The 18643-nt window shown below is 39.6% G+C and overlaps 1 protein-coding gene across 7 annotated transcripts in view; it reads right to left on the bottom strand.

Annotated features, from left to right (window-relative positions):
* Window positions 1-18643, bottom strand: part of pcnt (pericentrin) — a 215085-nt gene that overhangs the window by 183048 nt on the left and 13394 nt on the right. For all 7 annotated transcript variants that reach the window (XM_073046383.1, XM_073046379.1, XM_073046380.1 and 4 more), the window contains exons 3-9: window positions 18515-18565; window positions 17414-17596; window positions 14342-14491; window positions 11766-11930; window positions 5252-7414; window positions 3809-3904; window positions 999-1175 (exon numbers count right to left, since the gene is read on the bottom strand). In XM_073046383.1, the coding sequence (XP_072902484.1) occupies window positions 999-1175; window positions 3809-3904; window positions 5252-7414; window positions 11766-11930; window positions 14342-14491; window positions 17414-17596; window positions 18515-18565 (2985 nt within the window). The remainder of the gene's footprint in view (window positions 1-998; window positions 1176-3808; window positions 3905-5251; window positions 7415-11765; window positions 11931-14341; window positions 14492-17413; window positions 17597-18514; window positions 18566-18643) is intronic.

Genomic DNA, 18643 nt, shown 5'->3' on the forward strand with positions numbered 1-18643 from the left:
CTTCTGTCCTCTCCTATTAGATACCTCCTTCTCCAGCCCTGTATCTCTTTCACCAATCAACTTTGCAGCTCTTTACTTCACCCCTCCCACTCCATTTCACCTATCACCTTTTAAATCTACTCATCTTTTTTCCTCCAGTCCTGCTGAAGGGTATCAGCCCGAAACTTCGACTATACCCTTTTCCATAGATGTTGCCTGGCTTACTGAGTTCCTCCAGCACTTTTTGTGTGTTGATTGAATTTCCAGCATCTGCAGATTTTGTCTTGTTTGTTGAGAATAGTGAAATCTGGTTTCATAATTCTGTCACAGCTCCATGCCTTAATGCAGAACTGGGGGCTATTTATAAAATAACCAAATTGATTACAGGACAAAACCAAGTTACCCCACAACATAAATTACCATCCAAACTATTAAGTCCATGACAGCCATGATTAAAATAAAAATATTAGTTGAGATGAATATCAAATTGCCCAAAGGCAGCTGATTTTGGAAATACAGCAAATATTTTGCTTTCATTAAAGCATTAAGATCTGCAGATGAACAAGAGACATTTCCAAATTCTAGTGCCAATGTTTCCAATGATTATTTTTTACATAAACAACAGCTCACATCTCAGATGGCCATGGTTAAATTTAAAATTATATGTAGATAAAATTTCTCACATTTAAATGCCAAATTAAATTACTCAGTTTCAAAAATCCACGATACCTTTAGTGTGTAATATCAAAGAGCATAACCGTAGAATCATCTTCAGGTTCCAGGGTACACATTAATCTGTCATCTCTCTTTCATGATGTTTCAACACTCCAGAATCTTGGTGAATACTGATGAAATTACAAGGTGCGCGACTGCCACAGCAGTTCAAGCAGCTGCACCCTCAGCTACCTTCTCAGAACAACGTACAGGGAACACTATACAGCAAACCAGTCAGTCCAGCGCTCAAAACCCAAATAAGGAGTAGCTTCCGCCACTTCCATCTTTCACCAATGAGAACTCACCTGCATCTGAAGCCGAGCTTGGCATAACTCTGCTTCATGAGCTGTGTCCATACGAATCCGGATGTCATCGAAAAGAACCTGCTGTTCTTGAGTCAGTTTTGCTCGCTGCTGCTCCATTTCTTCTTTGTGCTTATTAATCAGTGTATTCATCTCTCGATCATGTTCCCGTTCATGAACCTACAAGTAATAATAACAATTGTTTACGTTTCCAAGACTGCTTCAACCACAAAAGTCAGCTGCAGACAATATTTTATGAAGCCGTTATTGACATTTCCCTAGGACTAAACAGATAGAACACAGTCAACATCTCTCTGCTTTTAGAGTTTCACACATGGTAGGCATGTCAACAAACAATAGTCAACATTCTTGAAAATATACATAAACACACACACACTCTCATTACTTGTATTTCCAGTCTCAAGTACAATGGTTTTCCTCAAATGCAACTTCACAAAACAAATTCCCCAGCTATGAGTTAATAGCACTCAGTTCAAGGCTTTCACAACTACCAAGACAGATGTAGACAACTGTGAACAAGCCACGAGGTTATAGTTGCAGTGTCTCATTCTGGCAAACTCAGCATGATATGGGAAATTGCAAACTTGTCCACTTTGGCAGAACTTCTTAAAAATAAAAGGATGAGAAATAGGGGTGAAGAGAGATCTGTGTACCTTTGCACATGATTCTCAAAAGCTAGTGTGGAAGGCAATTGGGAAAGCTAACAGAATGTTACTAATAACCCCTTGGGGAAATGAATACAAGATAGGGAATTATATTTTAGTTGTGTAAATTATCAATGAGATCACCAATTAAAGATCAACAAGCAGATTTGTCTCTTGAAGGCCTTTCTTTGGAATTCTTGCCCTCAAAGGGGTGGTGGAAGTACTAACTGGATATTTTGTCAAAAAGCAATGTGACAAAACATCACCGTGGTAAACGGAGGATGCAGAGATGAAGTTACAATAACATCAGAATAGTGGAACCAAATGGCTCATTTCTATTCCTGATTTGTATATTGATATTGCGCTCCATTGTTCTGGTACTGCAAGTATGAATGCCTTGGTGCCCTTAAATTTGACCCAAGTTCTATGGACCCATGAGATTAACAGGATGGCAATAAAAGTGGCTGAGCAGATTTATTTTCAATTAAAGCCAATCTCAAATTGCTCCTTTCCTTTTCTTGTCTACTCAAAGAGTCACAGAGTGGCCATTACACTGAAGGTGGCTAATTGGCAGGTTGAGTCCAGGCTGGCCAGGTAACTAGCCCTCTCTCTACAATAGCTCAAGTCCTCTTTTCAGATACGTATCCAGCTCCATTTTAAACACTGTAATTGAATCTACCTCCACTACTCCCAATGCTTTACAGATACAATATCAACCCTCCGTATGCTTGGAATTCTTGTTATACACCACAGAAAACTTTAGTAAAGGCAATTAATTAACCATCTAAAAGTCAGATACCTGGTTTCAGCAACTTATGGTAAGATCATATAACCATATAACAATTACATCTCGGAAACAGGCCATCTCGGCCCTTCTAGTCCGTGCTGAACGCTTAATCTCACCTAGTCCCACTAACCCGCACTCAGCCCATAACCCTCCGTTCCTTTCCTGTCCATATACCTATCCAACTTTACTTTAAATGACAATATCGAACCTGCCTCTACCACTTCTATTAGAAGCTCGTTCCACACAGCTACCACTCTCCGAGTAAAGAAGTTCCCCCTCATGTTACCCCTAAATTTTTGCCCCTTAACTCTCAACTCATGTCCTCTTGTTTGAATCTCCCCTACTCTCAATGGAAAAAAGCCTATTCACGTCAACTCTATCTATCCCCCTCATAATTTTAAATACCTCTATCAAGTCCCCCCTCAACCTTCTATGCTCCAAAGAATAAAGACCTAACTTGTTCAACCTTCCTCTGTAACTTAGGGTGCTGAAACCCAGGTAACATTCTAGTAAATCTCCTCTGTACTCTCTCTATTTTGTTGACATCTTTCCTATAATTCGGTGACCAGAACTGTACACAATACTCCAAATTTGGCCTCACCAATGCCTTGTACAATTTTAACATTACATCCCAACTCCTATACTCACTGCTCTGATTTATAAAGGCCAGCATACCAAAAGCTAACTTTCAAAAATAATAGAACTGCAACTTGTGAGTACATCAATTAGTAATAAAGTTATACTTCAAAAGAAATTCCAACATCCTCTTGTTCTGAAGAGACCTAGGCGAAGTACACCATTGTCACAAGTATCTAAATAATACAACTATTTCCAATGAAGCATTTAAAGCAGCAAACAGATGCCTATAGCAAATCAGAGATGCTCTTCTGCACACCACTGCTGTAATGAAAAATAACCATTCTATCGCCCTCTGGTCAGCTTGAACCAGTCTGGCCAGTCTCCTCTGACATCTCTCATTAGCAAGGCGTTTTTGCCCTCAGAACTGACATTCACGGATTTTATTTGTTTCTCTGCACCATTCTCTGTAAACTCTAGAGACTATTGTGCATGTCAATCCCAGAAGATCAATAGTTTCTGAGATACTTAGACAATCCAATCCATCCTACACCAATAATCATTTCATGGTCAAAGTCACTTGATCACACTTCTTCCCCTTCTGATGCTTGGTTTGAACAAGAATTGAACCTCCTGTCCATGTCTGCATGCTTTTATAAATTGAGTTGCTCCAACAAGGAGCCACTGAGTGGACAACTCAATAATACAACCACCTCTAATGAGACATTTAAAAGCAGCAAACAGAAGCCTACAGTAAATCATCTACATGTACCGTACACACTTGCCTGTTTAATCAACCCAATCTGCTTCCTCCTTTCACATTCCTGCTTTTCTTGCAAGTCAAGTACTTTTTTCTTCATTTCTGCATTCAATTCATCTAACTAAAAAGAAAACAGTTAAAGGAAAGAGCAAAAGAATATCACAAAAATACACACTGCACCCCCATCACTAACTCAACACTTTCCATTTACTTCCATATATTGTAAAGGCAATTTAGCTCAAGCTACAAAATCCTCAAATTACTAAGCAGGTCTGCTGAAATAACATTTGACTGGATTTCTGCAGACCATTAAAGCATACAAAATGAAGATGTACCCTTCTCTAAGGTTCTAGATTAAAGTCAAAACATTCATAGGGCTATTAAAAACAAAAATAAAATGCTGAAAAGGCGTAATAACAGATTGTAAACACGAGGAAATTCAAGCAACACACACAAAATGCTGGTGGTACACAGCAGGCCAGGCAGCATCTATAGGAAGTACAGTCGACGTTTCAGGCCGAGTCCCTTCGTCAGTACCAACTGAAAAAGAGACAGTAAGCGATTTGAAAGTGGGAGGGGGAGGGGAAATGCGAAATGATAGAAGACAGGAAGGGAAGGGATGAAGCTAAGAGCTGGAAAGGTGTTTGGCAAAAGGGATACAGAGCTAGAGAAGGGAAAGGATCATGGGACGGGAGGCCTCAGGAGAAAGAAAAGTGAAGGGGAGTACCAGAGGGAGATGGAGAGCAGGCAAGGAGTGATTGTGAGAGGGACAGAGAGAGAAAAAAAAAGGGGGAAAAGGGCGGTATAAATAAATAAATTAGGGATGGGGTAATAAGGGGAGGAGGGGCATTAACGGAAGTTAGAGAAATCAATGTTCATGCCATCAGGTTGGAAGCTACCCAGATGGAATATAAGGTGTTGCTCCTCAGCCACACCCGAGTGTGGCTTCATCTTGACAGTAGAGGAGGATATGGATAGACATATCAGAATGGGAATGGGACGTGGAATTAAAATGTGTGGCCACTGGGAGAACCTGCTTTCTCTGGCGGACAAAGCATAGGTGTTCAGCAAAACAGTCTCCCAATCTGCGTCAGGTCTCACCAATATATAAAAGGCCACACCGGGAGCACCAGATGCAGTATATCACACCAGCTTATTCACAGGTGAAGTGTCGCCTCACCTGGAAGGACTGTCTGGGGCCCTGAATGGTGGTGAGGAAGGAAATATAAAGGCAGGTGCAGCACTTGTTCCACTTACAAGGATAAGTGCCAGGAGGGAGATCGGTGGGAAGGGATGGGAGGGACGAATGGACAAGGGAGTCGTGCAGGGAGCGATCCCTGAGGATTGTGCCTGAGGACTTCAAGCAGAAACAGGGCAGAAATCCAAAACCCCAGATATCTATTCTTTAGATCAACTATCTCAAATAATTACAAAATCCTTTCAAGTGTTTGATGATAATCAGAAATACCTCTTTCTGGTGTTCTGATTTTAAATTTGTAATATCAGATAGGTATAGCTCTTCCATTTTACTTAATTCTTCTTCATATTGAACAGTCACTTCCTTACGAGCCTCCTCCACAGCACTACTTAGTCTCTCTTCATGTTGCCGCAGGAGGGAACGCATCCTTTCACTGTGGCTTTGCTCTACTTCATGTAGAGCTTTGTTTTGATTGCTGATCTCCAGTTTCAGCGCAGATGTTTGCTGAAGATGTAGAGCCTCCCGTTCCTCTATGACTGCCTTTAACTTCTGCAGTTCAGTAACTTTACCTTTCAAATCATTGTCCGCAGCTAGGATCTTAGAATGCATTTTGTGTTCTAGATCTTGAAATTTGTCAAGCAAATCCCCTTTGTCCTTCTCCAAACAATCATTTTCAGCTTTGACTTTAGCAAGCACTTCTTCAATCCTTGATAAATCAGTTGCATTTGACAGAACCATACTTTCAAGCTTTATTTTTTCATCAGTTAGTTGCTTCACATGTTCTTCACTTTCCCTCAATTTGGCCTCAGTTTCTTCAAGCTCTCTGCACAGCGAGTCCTCCTGCATGGTTTTCTGCCCCAGGAGTTCAGATATTGTTTCGCTCTTGGTTTTTTGGGCATCAAGATGATCCTGCAGTTGATCCCGTTGGCTCTGCAATGCAGTGAGCTGACGACCAAACAGGGCTTGTACTTCACTGGTCACTGAATCTGCAGCGAGTTTCTGTTCTTGAACTTCTTTGACTAGCTGCTCCTGTTCTCTTAGCTGAACCAGCAACAACTGATTCTCCTGCTTCAAATCTTTCACCATCTCTTTGATTATTTCTAAGTCACTTTCTTTCTCCTTTCTCACTTTATCTTCTACAGTTATCAAAGGCTGGCTCTCCAGTTCATATCTTTTACTCTCATGAACCATGTGCTTCAATTGTTCTTCACAATGTAATCGTTCTGCACTTTCCTTTTCTAATTCTAACCGAAGACTTGAGAGTTCCTCCAACGCTGCTTTCCATTTCTGTTCGGCTTCCCTTGTTTGAGTGGCTGACATTTTAGCTTCCATATGCATCTTCTCCAATTCCAACCTTCTTTGTTGCAGCTCTTTTGTTAATTCCGTACATTTCTCTATCAAAATGAACTTCTCTTGGTCCAAATTTTCAGATACATCATTTCTCTGCAATTCTGTGCTGTGTAAACTCACTTTCAGGTCTTCTATTTCCTTTCTAAGTGCTCCTGTCTTTACAGCATACTGTGTTTCCAGATCTTCCCGAAGTTTGGTTAATTCTGCTTCATGACTAAACAGCATTTTGGTTTTAAGCTGCTCAAGCTCGACTTCCTGAGATTCAGCCAGCCTACTTAACACTTCGTCCTTCTCCCTCTCCATCATTTCCAATTTGATACTATAGTTTGTGATTTCATGTTCATGTTGGATTCGCAGCTCTCTGTTCACTTCTCTTTCTTGAGCCAAGCAAGCATTCAAATGTTCTTTTTCAGATTTGTACATATTAATCTGTTCTTCCAAATCTTTCATCAAACATTTGTCTATCTCACAAACTTCATTCTTCTCCTGTGGGGAAGACATCATATTTTCTAATTTTCGTTGGAGCTCTTCTTTCTCCAGACAAGATCCTTGTAGTTTCTCAGTAAGTTCAGTGATCAATTTGTTTAAGTTTTTTATCTGATCACTATCACCATAGTTCTGAATTTGACTCTGTAACAAATCAAGCTCAGCTTTATGCTTAATATTTAGTTCATCAATTTCTTGCTTTGTTTGTTCACACAGCTCACGTTTTAACTGAGATATTTCCCTTCTCTGCATTGCCTCTAGATCAACCCTCAGTTGTTCTACATACCACAAAGTATCTTTTTGACCAAATTGGTTTTGCAGGTCTTCATCATTTTCTATTTGCTCTCTAATTTCTTCTGGCGACCGCTGTTGCCTCTGTTTATTGGCAGATTCAACATTATTTAATTCAGAAACCTCTTGATGCCAGACAGTCAGTGAGTCACGCAGCTGTGATATGCAGCTCTCTTTATTGTTCAGCTTTTCCCTTAACTCTCTGATGGTTTCTTCTTTTTCTTCTATCCATTGATTTAATTGTTGCATAGTATTTTCAGTAATTTTCTGCTGCTGAACAAGACAGTTCTCTTTGTCTTTGGCATTCTTAAAAAGAAACAAAACAGAATCTCAGAAAATGGTAATAAGAGCATAACACCTGTGTTCTCTTCCATTCTCATTCAAACTAGTTTTAATGGGAGTCAGAGAATCAGTTACCCAGCACAGAAACAAACCCTTCAGCCCAAGTCACCCATGCTGCCTAAGATACCATCTTGAGCTCATCCCAATTGCCTGAAATACCCCAAATTCCCCTAAATCCTTTCCTATTCAAGAACCTGTCAATTTATCTTATAAACATTCTAAGTGTACCTGCCTCTGGTTCATTCCATTAACTCACCACCCTCTGTGGGGGAAAAATTTGTCCCTTACATTTCCTTTAAAATCCTTTCCCTCTCACCTTAACATATGCTCTCTAAGTTTTAGACTCTCCTACTCTGGGAGAAAGACTGTGACCACCCGCCTCATCTGTACCTTTGATAATTTTGTCTATCTCTAACAAGTCATGCCTCAGTTTCCTTCACTCCAGGGAAAGTTCATTTGCCATTCCTCTGCCCAATTTCCCAGTTTATCTGAATCCTGTGTAACCTTAGACAAACTCCTTCAATGGCCACTACACCACTGATTTTTGTACTATCTGTAAACTTATTAATCATGCCAACTACATTTTCATCCAAATTTTTTTATAAAGATGACAAATAGGAAGCCCATCACCCATCGCTATGGCATAACCACTGGCCAGACCTCCAACCGGAAAAAGAACCCTTTGATTCTTTCCACCAAGTCAATCTTAGCTTATCCTGGATCACCTTCAGAAACACTAGGTAGGAATTTGTCAAAAGCATGTGCACATCTACAGTCCTGCCCTTGTCAATCCACTTGATCAACCTCTTCAAAATACTCGTGTCTTCCAAATTTAATCAATTTCCCACACAATGCTATCCTGATTACCCTAAACCAATCTCTCACAATCTCTTCCTGTAACTTTCCCTTTAGGCTCATCACCTGCAATTCCTTGGCTTGTCCCAGCAGCACTTCTTAATTGAAAGCACAACAGTAGCCACCCTCCACTCTTCTGGTACCTCACCCATGGCTAACTGTGATATAAATCTCTCTGCCGGGGCTTCAACAATTTTTTTTGCCTAGTTTTCACAATGTCTTTGGATACTCTTGGTCAGGCTCAGAAGATTTATCTACCTTTATGCACTTCAAGACTGCCAGCTCCTTCTCTTCTATAATAGGATATTTTTCAATATGTTCTCTTCCCTGAATTCCCCATCTTCCATGACCTTCTCTACAGTCAATATAACCATACAACAATTACAGCACGGAAACAGGCCATCTCAGCCCTTCTAGTCCATGCCGAACGCTTACTCTCACCCAGTCCCATCTACCTGCACTCAGCCCATAACCCTCCATTCCTTTCCTGCCCATATGCCTATCCAATTTGACTTTAAATGACAATATCAAACCTGCCTCTACCACTTCTATTGGAAACTCGTTCCACACAGCTACCACTCTGAGTAAATAAGTTCCCCCTCATGTTACCCCTAAACTTTTACCCCTTAACTCTCAACTCATGTCCTCGTTTGAATCTCCCCTACTCTCAATGGAAAAAACCTATCCACGTCAACTCTATCTATCCCCCTCATAATTTTAAATACCTCTATCAAGTCCCCCCTCAACCTTCTACACTCCAAAGAATAAACATCTAACTTGTTCAACCTTTCTCTGTAACTTAGGTGCTGAAACCCAGGTAACATTCTAGTAAATCTCCTCTGTACTCTATTTTGTTGACATCTTTCCTATAATTCGGTGACCAGAACTGTACACAATACTCCAAATTTGGCCTCACCAATGCCTTGTACAATTTTAACATTACATTCCAACTCCTATACTCAATGCTCTGATTTATAAAGGCCAGCATACCAAAAGCTTTCTTCACCACCCTATCCACATGAGATTCCACCTTCAGGGAACTATGCACCATTATTCCTAGACCACTTTGTTCTACTGCATTCCTCAAAATCCTACCATTTATTTATATTTATTAATATAGACAAAAGATATTAATTTAATTCTTTGTCTGTCTCTAGTGGCTCCATGAATAAATTACCACACTGACCCTTAAATGGACCCAATTATCTTTTTGTTTTTACTATACTTAGAATCTTTTTGGTTTCTACTGCCAATACTACCTTGAGTCCTCTTTTTACCTTCCTGATTTCCCTCTTACATCTGCTCCTACATGCCTTGTACCCATCAAAATGATTTGCTCAATCACAAGCCGTCTACATCTGACAAATGCCTCTTCCTTTTTCCAGGCCAAAGTGTCAATATCCCTATTTGGCCAAGATGCCCTAATCTTGCCGGCTTTGCTCTTCACTCGAACAGGAAGAGCCATGAGTCCATTCTTTCTCACTTTTAGAAGCCTCCTGCCTGCCAGGCACCCCCTTACTTGCCGATACCCTACCTTGATCAAATTTCACAAGTTCCTGTCTAATGCCAAAGTTACAGCTTTAACTTGTTCACAAGTCTTACCTTTTTCCATAACTATTTTAAAACTGATAGGATTATGGTCATTGGCCCCAAAGTGCTGCACTACTACTTAGAACCATGTCCATCTCAGTCAACATTAGGGAAACTACATTCTCCTGCTATTACAACCCCATCATTCCGACAGCTCTTTGCGATCACGCCTTTTGTTTCAAAGTTCTATCCATATAACCTCACTGAACATTCTCCCAATAAAATGCTGAGATGTTCTCCCCAAATCAATCCACATCACCATGTGATATAGAAAATGCACTGCGGCAGACAGGAGGGCTCTACAACGGGTAGTCAAAACTGCCCAACGCATTACCAGCCATCAAGGACATATTAACAGAAAGGTGATGGAAAAAGGGCAGCAATATCATGAAGAATCCCATCCATCCTGCTTATTGACTGTTTGATCCCATCCCATCAGGAAAGAGGATACACAGCATCTACTCCAAGGCCACTAGACTCAAGAAACAATCACTTCCCCCAAGACGTCAAACTGATCAACACCTCCACCCATTAATTCACCCCACCACCACTACATACACATGATCTAGTGGCACTTTATGTAAATAAAAAAAGTTACTTGCATGTTGTGTTTTATAAAATTGGTTTTATATTTATTGCATTTTTTCTTTTTGTTTTGATGTGCTCTTAATGTTCACTTTATTTTTTAAATGCTTCATTGGATCAAGAGTAACAATCATTTCATTCTCCTTCACACTTTGGTACTGAAGAATGTAAACAAACAAACTTGAATCCAAAAGCACAACTTTCCCGCTCTCTTACTTCCAGTTCTATCGTACCCCCAGAACATTGAGCAGCCAGTCCTACACATTTTGCAATAGGTTTCTACTATAACATCACACTCTGATGTGCCTACCCAGGGTCTGAGTTGATTTGCCTAATCTGTCAGGCTTCTATCATTCAGAAAACAAAATGCAGTTTAGCCAATCAGGCACTCAATATTCCAGTCCTGCCCAACCTATCCTGTTTACTAAACTTGCTTTACTTTCTATAGTTGCTACATTCAGGAATCTTTGCCTCAATTTGAAACTCTCCCGCCATAACGGGGCAGATATGAGAGGAAGCCAGAGCACCAGTGTTTTCAGCATCTCCTGTTTCTATTTCTGACTTTCATCATCTGCACTATTTTGTATTTCAAAACTTCTTTCCAGTTTTTTTTTTCACTAAAAGGATACCTGCGCAATTTAAAGCACCTTCAATTCTTTAACTCCTCTTACTCTTACAGAATATCAGAGTAGAGAAGCACAGCGGTCAGCACAATGCTACTACAGCTTGGAATGGAGTTCAGAATTCAATTCTGACGTCACCTGTGAGGAGTCTGAATGTCCACTTGCTGGAACACTTGGGTTTCTCCAGGTGCTCGACTCCCCCCCCACCCCACAGCTGAAATGCATACCAGACAGTAGCTTTGATTGGTCACTGTAAGTTGTCCCATGATTGAGCTAGGGTGAAATCAGGGGCAACAGACAGAGGGGGCGATATTTCATAAAACTAAGAGCCAAATACATTCAATCTTTTTGTTTGAACTGCTCATTTCAGATCTCATCTGGTTAAGTTTTGCTTTCATCTCTTCAAAACCCTTTCAAAAGTACAAATATAGTGTCTTCCAAATCCTCACAAACTTAATAGTCTTCCGCTATTCAATTCTATACTTCTGAAAATGAAAACCAAAATATTATTTTAAAGCCATTATATCATTATATCTGAAAAGTACATATGACTAATCAATGAACATGGCCAGACAGGATCTCCATATGCAAATAGTATTCAGTAAACAGAAACATGAAGGTTGAAGATGGTGAAAATGCTGGACAGTTCTGCTACTTCTCACCTTCTCTGAACATTCCAGTTGAAGCTCCAGATCATGTGCTCGTTGTTCAAGTGTCTCCATACGATCACATTGCTCTTTAAGGCTCTGCTGGAAAAGCGTAATCTGTTGCTGAGCCTGAAAGAGCTCTGCAAGTCCAGGACTTTTATTTTTCAGAATATCGCTTGCCTGAAAAATAAGATTATGTATAAAAATTCTTCATGAATACGTTTCTTCAGTAGAACCCAGAGCAAACATGAAAATGATTTTAATCCCAGCAAACAGATAAAGAGAGCTGAAATAAGTTCATCAACACATAGCAGCTACTTGGGTGGCATCACAGTCCAAGTACTAATATATAAAAATATAGCTTGTTTCTTACTTTCTCTACAAAGAAACAGGGTGTGGGGGGTAACATTTATTTATTGAAATGCAGCACAGAATAGGCCCTTTGAACCACGCCACCCAGCAATCCCCCAATGCAATTCTAGCCTAATCATGCGACAATTTACAATTACCAACCTGCAAGGGTTTGGTAACAGTTTTTCTGCTATGGATACTGGGTATATTGGAATATTGGTAAAACTAATGGCAGGAGAGCTGCATGGCTTCGGCTGTTGGATGGACCAGGCCCTCATGCCACGCTCTATTCTGTTACAGCCACCCAGGGACAGAGGTGTCGGATGCATTCTGGAGAGAACAGAGGCATTGTGGGCACATGGGAATCCATCCTCGGTTAGGGTCTGGCACCTCCTGTCAGTGCTGCTCTTCAGTGTTCACACCCTAGAAGAGAAACTGGACTGCCTTGCTTGCAGCTGACACAGCGCAAGACAAGTAACTACCGCATACATGTTCTTGCAGAAACGTGGCTACAGGACAACATCCCATGCACTTCAATCTTCAGGCCATGCCGCACTCCAGAACTTGTACCAAAAGTATTGTTCTGTGACTGTTTGCTTTATCTGTAATCGTGGAATGCTGTGTCATTTAGCTGTATAAATGTGAATGGGTGAAGACAGTAAACTTGAACTTATGGTACACAAATCCCTTGCAATCAGTGATACCAATAACATCTTCGGTAGCTGCTGAAACAGCTGAGAGGGTTTATTGGTTTTATCATTTGTAGTGTTCAGCTATCAGTGGGTTGGCCAGACACGCTAATGTTAAAAGCACCCTTACCAGCACACAAAAACCAGGGACCAGTTCAGCTTGCATCATATTATCAATGCAACCTGCACAAAATTATGCACTAAAACATTCTGCAGCCATTTTAACAAAATGTATTTTGTAGCATCACTGGGCACTTTCCCCACACATACGATCATAACAAACCGACAGCAGAATGAAAATTAAATACAAACAAAATTCACTGCAAATACACAGGTCAGGCAACAATTGTGAATCGAAAATATTTTGAATCAATTCTGCTGGCTTCCAAGGATCACGTAGATGAGAACATGATGATATCATCTAAAGAAATGACATTAGGATCCAGATTAACATTCAGCTTCCAACATCTGACTTATCACGCAGATCACCAGTATTCGATGTGTAAATATTGCATTTGATCCCAAAACCGAGCTTCAGAAGAACGTCCTGTTCAATACTGAGGCAATCACCTCAACAGTTATTCCCAGATCCAACTTCTATCTCAACCCATCTGCTGCTAAAACTCCTAGATCTGCTTTTCTATTGCCTCCAAACTTGATTATTTCACTGACCTATTCTGTCTGCTGGATTCCACATTCCAGATACTAGAGTTCATCCAAAGCTCTAGCTCCAGCATCATGCTTCACTGCAGCTGTTAACACGTTACCCCAACACTCCAATTACCTATAACGCCTGATCAAACAATGCCACAACTTTGAAATTCTCTTCCTGACACAGCCTATGCAATCCTTGCCCTTTCCTAAATCTTCACAGAACTCTGTATTCTTTTATTACAGATATCATTGGATGCTCAGGTTTCCAAGTCACTTGCACTCTGCTGACCAGCCACTGATCTCTGAAACTCCATCTCTAATTTCCTCAAATTCACTATCGCTCTTTACCTCTTCAGCCACCCGACAGCTACTTTGCCCAACTTCATTAATGCTAGGTTTTGAACACAAAAGATTTTGCAAAGTAATGTATGTTAACATTAATGTTTCATATCCTATATACATACCACAGCATAAATGTGTAATGATCAGTAATAAGATACAAATTTATCTAACAGAGACCACATGAATGATTGCTCCAAAAATATTAACAATATAACTGAAAAGGAGAAAACTGCAGACACTGCAAATCTGAAATACAAGCGCATAAAAATGCTGCAAGTACTCAGCACATCAGTTTGCTTCAGTAGAGAGGAAATTCCCTTATTTCCTCTCTCATCCAGTGCTGAACGAGGTTGAAATGCTTCTCTAAAACAGAAGAAAAAAAAACTTTTGTTTGGCATGCATACAGATCTGGAAATATTCAATGCTAATTTTGGATCACTAAACAAGCCACTATTGACAACCTGTACTGCAGAGCTCTACCATATATTAGTCAGAAAGTTTGGACATTTCCTAAAAAGACCAAAATTGTTAATACAGTACATTTGAAGATGTTACCTGCTGTAATTGCTGCTGTAAAGACTGAATCTGATTGGTTAACTCCAATGTTTCCTGCTGTACCTCATCTCTGTTCTGAATGGCTTGCTGCAGGTTATCAGTCAACTGGCTAATTAGGTCATTCCGTTCCTGTACTGCTGTCTCCAGCTCCTTATCAGACAAGAATATCATGAATATCCAATTTTAAGTACATTACAAATATATACAATTTACTCAATTAGCCTTTAATGAGGTGGAAAAAGCCAACAGATAATGTGCTTTAATCTTTATTGAAAGCTGTCCTCGGGGGTGGGGGGAGAAAGAAAACAGCTAAGGTAGACTGCATTTACCTTCTATTTGGAGATTAATTTTGTCCACAGGAAATCTGACATTTCACTTATAATTTCATTACATAACGGGTTTAGTAACTGCACAGGCAAGAAACAACCGCATAATTCCAAGCATGACATACTTTCAACTGAAAACCCAATACCAATGCTTAATTCAATTCATTTGAAACAGTGACATCTATTAAAATTAATTCAGTTTAAAAACCCTACAAGTAAATGAATAAAAAAAGTTTTACAACACTGTCATATGAATGTGTAAATATCCTAAATGTGGTATATCTAAAAATGAACAAATGCTAACACTACATCAAGGATGGAATTTCATTTATCATTTCTAGTAATGAATCATATCCTTTCATTGAACTGGTTAGTTAATGTATTCAGTTTCTTAGTTTGACTTAAAAAATTACCGTAGATTCCGGATTTTAAGCCGCTACTTTTTTCCCACATTTTGAACAGCTTTGAACTTTGCGGCCTTTAAAACGGAGCGGCTAATACATGATTTTTTTCATGCCGCCTCGTAAACATTTTGCCTCATAACAGTAGACCAATAAAATTGATGAGTAGTTCACAGAGGTCCAATGAAATTGTACGATAAATCAAGCGCACTTTCACAATTAAATTATTGTAAATCAGTCATTTGTACTCACCCTCATCAACATGGAAAACACTCGAAGAAAAGCATTGTGCTGCCTTTATGGCAGTTATTTAGTTTATAATATTTTCGCTTAGTAATTCATTTGTTAGTTAAAGTTAGAAGTGTTTTAACTATATTTGTTTTCTGTACTACATCGCGGGATGCTATGACGTCACACCCGGTTTCGCCGCGTCTTGTGGGAAAAATGCCAGTTTGCGATAAAACGGGACGGAGGGAGGGAGCGCATTACGCGAGTGGCTTTGGATCTGAGCGAACGCTGCTTTTAAGTTAAAGGCGATCAATAACTTTTCCTGGTAGGCTGCAGTATATATATTTTTTACCAGTCGTTAGGAGATATTGGAATGTTGTTCAGTAAAGAAGTATACGCAACATATATTTAAAAGTAGCCGCGTTACGGGCACGGTTCGAAAAAAAGCATTTGCAATATGTATTTGTTTTTGTTACCATATGGATTTAGTTAAAAGTTAAAAAATCCTCACGTGTAATATCTTTCTGTGTAAATATCTCATATTACAACGTGGGACACCTGCGGCCGAAAATTCGGTGTGGCCTAAAATCCGGTGCGGCCTGTACAATTAAAAAATTGATTTTATTTCTAAAATTAGAGCCAGCGGCTTTTAATCAGGTGCGCTCTGTAGTCCGGAATCTACGGTAAATAACTGAATCACTTACTATTCCTCCTGAGGACATTGGTTTCAGCTTCACTAATGTAATGACCTTTAAATTGCTCATCAAGATTCTACCATGGCTTAAACTCTCTTCATTTTGGTGAATTCATCTAGCACCAAGATTCTTTGGGAACACTGGCCCCCTTTAATTTGGTCCTTCGTGCCCAATTCCTTGGAGCAGTAGACATTGGGTAGCAAGGGGCACTCTTTGAATCATACAAAATCATGAGGCTTGGATTGTTTTTCTTCACCACAAACCTAATTTTCAATCTGTTCAAGAACTCCTTAGTAATAAGAGGGAGTGGGTAAGTGGGATGTGGCAGGGAGATCTCCCAAAAGCTAGTTAAAGGATTCCATTCAGAGCAGACCAGAGTTTCAGTGTTAGATATCTGGCACATTGCATTCTTTGCTCATCTTAATATCCTTTAGGCAAGAGATAAATAAAAAGCTAGTATTCATGCTTCTGAAAAATAGAAGAACCACATACCCAAACCCAGCATCGTTAAGAATAAAATGTAACACCCTGGTTTCCTTGGCTGCATAAGTCTAGGGAAGACAATATCCAGTCCCGCAAAACTTGTGAGATTGAAGTGCGCTCAATCCCACCCCACACCCCAGTTTGTGTGGATGCTGTGTAATTTGCTACCTTGATACGAAATGAAAGACAGTACACTGCATATGATTAAAGGAATTATATTAATGAATCTTAACTAAAAGGTTAGTAAAGAAAAACTAAAAGACCCATTCTGATTAAATAGTTAAATGTGCACAAGTTGGAACTCATCTTGAACTTCTGTCACTCGCGCGCTGGGCCCTCGGTCAACGTGAAAGCACACACCACCTTCCGAACGTCACTCGCAATCCACCTCGAACAAACAGGTCTCCCACCAGATCGTATGCTATGACCAGTTCTCCCCAGAGTCTTCTCTCTCCATCTCCTCTCGAACAAAACCTCCAAGCCCAACCTTAAGTGTCCCTCACCAGAGAAATCTCCCCTTAATCCAACCATCCTAATTGGATGACACACATTTCTCCTCCTCTCTCATCTTCAACAGTAACCCAAACAAGCATGAAAACAGAACAGGATGCTCTTACAGAGCTGCCAAAAATACATACAGCATAACAGTAAAAATATGAAGCACAGCATTACAAAAGATTTAAGCTAAAAATGAATTACCAGAAACATTTCTTTGAAAAGACACATCTAAATACACAGCAACAGTGTTTGTCACAAGCCAAATTCTCCTGTCAAAATGCGCAAGAGCAACTCTGTGGTCAAATGCCAAGCTATTTCACCAAACAGATTAAAACAATAAATTCTAAGCTATAAAGCACAGCAAGGAGTAGTCTATAATCAAAGCTCATCAAGTTGCAGAAGACGATCTAAGCAATTTCCGACCTGTGTATACTTCCATACCTGCTGCATCTGCTCGCACACTTGATGGGTACCCTGTTGTTTCTGTAGTTCTTCCATCTCAGTGACAAGTTGCTCCAAAGTCACTTCTTTCTGGTGCAATTGTTCCTCAAGCTCAATTACTTTCAGCTGGCAGATCTCTAGTTCTGTTTGGCTATTTTCAGTATTATTACTCACATTGCCCTCCTGGAAGAGATCATTTGCTGTGAAGGTCCTTGGCACTTATTTTATATCAAATAAGTGATGCAAACATCTTAACGTTAAAAATGAAATCAAATAAAAATACACTGGTAACATTTTACCTTCAATATGTATAATAAAAAAAACTTCCAAGGTATCAAAATAACAAAATGATAACAATGGGCAAAAAAATTTGACCAAAACCCCCCTCTTTCAATTGCCCACTATTGAAAAGATATACTTTTGGATGTACTATATTTGATTGGGCAGACCTCCCCTTCCATACTTAGATAATAAGTATGATAATATCCAAGCTTGTGCAGAGTGCATTGGAATATGATGCAGGGAAGCCTCTAAACTGTAGTCTTATCTTCAGAAGAAAAAGACAGGAAATTGTAAATGGTAGGAGAAATGTCAGAGGAATATCATAATCAAAAGAAAAATGTACGGTCACACATTGACTTCGGAAGTGAAACAAGTACTGTATATACAGTAAATGATACCGACTTTTAAAAATTAAAGATTGCCAGGAAAAGTACATGGGTAGAACCACCCACATTTGAATACAACATTTCCAAAAACACTTCTGGACATATTTGGTATATCTATATTTTATAAAACAAGATCCAAAATGATCAATCATGAATTTACTGATTTTTGAGTGAATGTTTACAGATGCAAGACATATTCTAGAGACTAAGGGATTGAAGAAATCTTAAGTGATCACTTATCATAAAGTACATGCATTTTTATAGACGCCAAACATCTTGCATTTACTTTTTGAAGCAGCGTACCAAGGAGAGAATGACAAAACAGCAATGTTGAAAAAATATAACATAATTGGCTCCGAGGACACAGCCAAACTAATAGAAAAGATGCATTTTCTCAGGCAGAAATTTAACCACTTTTGAATAAGCAGCTCACCTCAGCTCTACTTTCCTCTGTTGTTGTTTTGTTCAACAGTCCATCATTTGCCTGAGGAAAGTAATGATGAGCAAAATATTAAAAAACAGAAAATAAACATGAGTAGGACCAAGAATGAGCTTTAACCAC

Source organism: Hemitrygon akajei, chromosome 5 (assembly GCF_048418815.1).
Source record: "Hemitrygon akajei chromosome 5, sHemAka1.3, whole genome shotgun sequence".
In the NCBI taxonomy this organism is placed as follows: domain Eukaryota; kingdom Metazoa; phylum Chordata; class Chondrichthyes; order Myliobatiformes; family Dasyatidae; genus Hemitrygon; species Hemitrygon akajei.